The sequence below is a fragment of the Neophocaena asiaeorientalis genome, unplaced genomic scaffold (genome assembly GCF_003031525.2).
Source record: "Neophocaena asiaeorientalis asiaeorientalis breed wild unplaced genomic scaffold, Neophocaena_asiaeorientalis_V1.1 scaffold473, whole genome shotgun sequence".
Taxonomy (NCBI): Eukaryota; Metazoa; Chordata; class Mammalia; order Artiodactyla; family Phocoenidae; genus Neophocaena; species Neophocaena asiaeorientalis.
This window is the reverse complement of record NW_020174935.1, coordinates 2050065-2054576: the sequence shown is the minus strand read 5'-3', so window position 1 is coordinate 2054576 and position 4512 is coordinate 2050065. Positions and strand designations below refer to the sequence as shown.

The following is a 4512-nucleotide window of genomic DNA, read 5'->3' as shown; positions in this document are numbered from 1 at the left end:
TCCACTACAAAAGAGAAAGGCATCTGCATGTCTGCAACTTTTAATAAACTACTTGTAGTTCATGATACATTTACTGAGGAAAAATATTTGGTGGAAGATTCTTAATATTTCATTTTATTGCTTTGGATTTAAAATCAATTAAAATATCCATTTCTCTAAAAATCGAAAACCATTCTGATAATATTGAATAGAATCTTACTAATGTAGATTGGAACATAATATAGGTTTGAATGAAAAGTAAATCTACCCAGATTGTTTTTGTTTTATTTTGTTTTGTTTTGTTTTGTTTTGCGGTACGTGGGCCTCTCACTGTTGTGGCCTCTCCCGTTGCGGAGCACAGGCTCCAGACGCGCAGGCTCAGCGGCCATGGCTCATGGGCGCAGCCGCTCCGCGGCATGTGGCATCTTCCCGGACCGGGGCACGAACCCGTGTGCCCTGCATCAGCAGGCGGACTCTCAACCACTGCGCCACCAGGGAAGCCCCCAGATTGTTGTGGGTGTTTTTAAACTCTTTATTGTGAGCCATTTGCCTTTCACTGGTTTCTTTGGATCAATCTGGAGAGGGTAGCAAATGGCATGTTTATATTTCTCAAAAAAAGCTGTTTTTTTCTCCTGTTCAACAGAGGTCTCCTGACTTCTTTAGAGAGGTTGACGTCCAGCCTTCAGTTTGCCTGCGTCTAGAACGGGAGCAGGGAGTGAGACCGTTGGAAGATGAAACAAAAACCGAGAGGAGGTCTGGGGAGTGTTACAAAGATGGGGAAGGAAGGAGGGACACAGCAAGTGAGAAAGTAGAGGGACCGCATGAGAAGGGAAGGAAAGGATGGAGCTGGCGCCCCAGGAGGGAGCAGGTCACCCAAAGGAGGCTCTGAGAGGAGGAAAAAGCCACAGGGAGAGGAGGGGACGGAGGAGGTCCAGGGAAGCAGCAGGAAGGAGCCCTCACCTGGAGAATCGCCTGCAGTTCGTTACATTGATGTTGACTCTCTACTTCCAGCCCAACCCAGGGCCGAAAGGGTCTTTCCTGGTGGTCCACAAAGTTTTCCCAGCAGTGCTGAAACTCTGAGATGGAACAGGGGAGAGAAAGGTGAACTCCAGTTTGGGGAAGGGTTGGGGCCACAGGGCTGAGATGACTCTTCGGGACAGACTTTCCCCTTCATAATTTCACTTCTTCCTCTCTCCTTCCTCCTGGGGACTCAATAGCTTACCCCTCCAGCTCTTTCTTGCAACTGGAATTTGAGCCAGCCCAATTCTCCTTTCTGGAAGTCCCCTAGTCTTTCTTGCATATCCACCCACTCCCCTTCTTCCCCTCCCCAAACCAGCTCTGCTCCCCCGAACTCTCTCTTCCCATAGACTCCTTCCAGAGTCAAGCATCACCTCTCAGGCAGCACACAAAGGCCTCTCTACCAGGGATTCCCACCCTACCCGCCCCTTTCTAGCAACTTCCCACAGGCCTCTCCCTGACACCGCCCCACCCCCAGGAGACCCATGCTGACCCTTAGAGGTCATGATGGCGATCTGGGCCCCAGCCGCCCGCAGTGTGAGAATCCCAGCCTCATAACCGGGGCGTCTATAGATGCGGGAGGCAAAGATGTGCAGGCTCACGTGGCTGTTCTCCCCCAGGAAAGTAGCCAGTTCCTGGGCACAGGAATGACAAGGGGTCCAGGAGATGAAACAGGTGAGCCTGTAGTGCAGCCCCCGGTCCAAATTCCAAGAACGGATCCGGTCCAGGAAGTAGCACTCCGCATGGCGGGGCATCCCTGGTTCGTTAGCACCCTACATAGAAGAGGAAGAAAAGTGGACGGGGTTGGGGCAGGACGAGGCCAGAGTAGGCAGGTGGGAGAGGCACTGGCCTCCAGCGCTAAACTAGCGCGCGGGCAAGCCTCAGCGCCAAGTGAATGATATTTCAATGCAGCGTTTACATGATTCAAAGTAACGCAAAACTCCATGAGAGACACAGTATCAGTGTTTTACAAAAACCTCGGCGAGCAGTGATGACTTGTTACCGGCCCTCGGCTCCCTGTGGCTCTGCATAGCACTGAAACCCATCAGTCTTCATGCAAACGTTGATGTTTTGTTCATCACAGAATTGTGTTAATTTTGATTTTTAAACTATTGCCTTGAAATGTGACTCATCTTGATTTCTGAGTTTTCTGGAGCGCCTCTTATTTTGTGCCCGAGGTAGGGCCTTCAGGAGCCTCACCTAGTCCAGCCCTGCAGAGAGGAGGCCAGGGGAGCTCCCACGCTGGCCTCCTGCCATGGAAGTGGGTGTTTCCTCCCTGGAGCGACTCACCCTGCTCTCCAGCTCCCCCTCTACCCCACCCCACATGTGCACCAAAACTTCTACAGTCTTCTACTCTGGGCCTCACCCTGTGCTGACCCCGTGGCTGAGGGGCGTCCTTGGGCTAAGGACAGCTGGCAGTGGGGTTGCAGGGATCAGCGCCCTTGGCAAGATCTCTCAAGCAGTGGGCAGGGGTCCTGTTGGGCCCGTCTAAGTCCACAGTGACTGAGGAAGAAATCGGACTCTCTAGCCAGAGCCATCCCCCTGGCGGAATCCGGGGAAGAACCCGGCCCCTTGTCCAGATGCCTTTCCCTCTGTCCCAACCCCTCCCCAGAGGCACAGCAGGAGAGGAGTAGCCTAGTCCTAGAGCCTGGGGTGACATTGGAGGTACCAGGCCCTGGATTGCTGTGATTGGCTTATGACATGTGGCTCAGAGCTGCCAGCCACACAGCAAGGGTCCTCACCTGATTCCAAGCAGAGCAGCGGTAGCAGCGGCAGGGACCGGGGGTGAGAGAGCTTGTGGGACATCCTGTGTGCAACTGACAACCTTCTACCCTGAGTGTCCCACAGTAGGGAGGCCCTGCCTGCTGCGGGCAGGCTGGGTCAGTCACCTTGTTGCGCACGAAGCCCTTTTTCTCGTCCAGAGGGACCCTAGCGTCACCATCCAGGATCTCCACCTTGTAGCACAGGTAGGTCTTACGAGGCCTTAGACGATTCATGAAGTTCTCAGTGAAGGTGTTTTCATCCAACAGGCAGCTACGGTCAAAGGCGGGAGAAGCCCGAAGACGCGGGGCTCCTTCTGGGACTGCCCAGCGCTCCTCTCCTCCCCGCACACCCTTTCCCTCTGCACCCCACATCTCTGCTGGAGCCACGAGTCCTCCCCCTCTGACCCCCACTGGGGGCTCCCAGGGAATTCAGGATCTCCCCCCAGGAGCGATGCAAGATGCTCAGAGCCTCAGTGAAGACCTGACCCTCTGCCCAAAGTCAGACTGGGTCACGGCCTCTCCCCACCGTCCCGCCCCTGTCCTAGCTCCCACTGCCCCGCTCCCCTGTAGCGTGGTACCTGGTCCAGGGTGCTGTGCTGGCCTCCATGAGTCAGTTTCTTCACCGTCCCTGGCTCTGAGTCTTCTGTTTCTGTGCTCGGTCACAGCCTGTGGCCTCCTACAAGCACCAGGAGCCTCCTACAAGCACCAGGCCTCCTCTTCAAGCACCAGGAGCCTTATATACAATCAGAGCGCCTGGAAACCACTGTGTCGGCAGAGTTGGGCCTCACCCCTTCCTGAACTCTGGCCACTGATGAAACGGTGAACTTCTCCACCCAAACGTCATACTTTCACGGAGAAGTTTAGGTTTCTTTTTCCCTGTTCTGACAAAGGCCCGACTTGGATGCCACCAGGACTGACCATGGGCCAGTGAGGTCTGCGAGAGTGCGGTCATCTGGGCAGCAGGGACCAGCAAGGCGGGCGGTGAGGGGACAGATGAAAGGACAGGTGTCCGTACCCTGGAGGACAAGCTCCATGGCGGCCCATCGCTGAGTCTCCTGCAGCAGCCAGCACGGGCCGTGGCCTGGTGCAGGCTCCCTGGGGCTGCTGGGCTGAGGGACCCGTGGGGCGCTCAGTGGGGAGGGGAGAAGTTGCTCGGACAGGCAGGCAGCCGCCTTCATCCTTGGGGAAGGGAAGGGAAGGGGAGAAACCTGGGCCGAGCTCTCCTTAGGAGCCCCCCGTGCAGGGCCAGCTGACTGGCCATGGCACATTTTCACCCCATTACACAGAAGAGAAGAGAAAGGCTCCCGGAGGGACCAGGCTGGACCAGGACCACGCAGGGACACGTGGCTGTGGGACGTACTTCGGCCTCAGAAAGCGTGGCCGCCCATGCTCTTGCTGTCCCCCTCCAGGCCCGAGGAATGTGGTGACTGTGTCTTCCAGCCCCAAGTGGGACCCTGGCCCTAGCTGGCCCTGTTTGTCCCCGAGGGGCTGCCCCGTGTCCCACTGACTCCCCATCCGGCTCCTCTTAGAGCCCCTGTCCTGGCCCAGCGCTCCTCCCAGGGGAGCTGGCTACCAGCCCGCCCTGCCCCGAAGCCCAGCCTGGCCACCTGCACGGGAACCAGGCTGCTGACCTACATCCTCAGGGAGGAAACTCAGCACAGTGTCCCCTCCTTCTCGGGTGGGTGCCCCTCCTCATGGAGGGTGCCCTCCACCCCGCCCTCACCCTGGGCTGGGGCCCCTCTGTCACCTCTGC

At 56.7% G+C, this 4512-nt stretch overlaps 1 protein-coding gene across 4 annotated transcripts; it reads right to left on the bottom strand.

Annotated features, from left to right (window-relative positions):
- Positions 1 to 394: 394 nt before the first annotated feature.
- APOBEC3A (apolipoprotein B mRNA editing enzyme catalytic subunit 3A) lies at positions 395 to 3486 on the bottom strand. Of its 4 annotated transcripts, XM_024761575.1 has the most exons (5): positions 3338 to 3486; positions 2739 to 3030; positions 1490 to 1769; positions 940 to 1055; positions 395 to 676 (listed from the first exon to the last, which is right to left on the bottom strand). In XM_024761575.1, exons 1-5 carry the CDS (start codon positions 3364 to 3366, stop codon positions 662 to 664), a joined length of 732 nt encoding a protein of 243 aa, XP_024617343.1. In that variant the 5' UTR covers positions 3367 to 3486; the 3' UTR covers positions 395 to 661. The 4 variants fall into 4 exon arrangements, with proteins under 4 accessions (XP_024617343.1, XP_024617345.1, XP_024617342.1 ...); XM_024761577.1 differs by lacking the exon at positions 3338 to 3486 and having other exon boundaries at positions 1599 to 1769; positions 2739 to 3308; XM_024761574.1 differs by lacking the exon at positions 3338 to 3486 and having other exon boundaries at positions 2739 to 3299.
- Positions 3487 to 4512: the final 1026 nt, after the last annotated feature.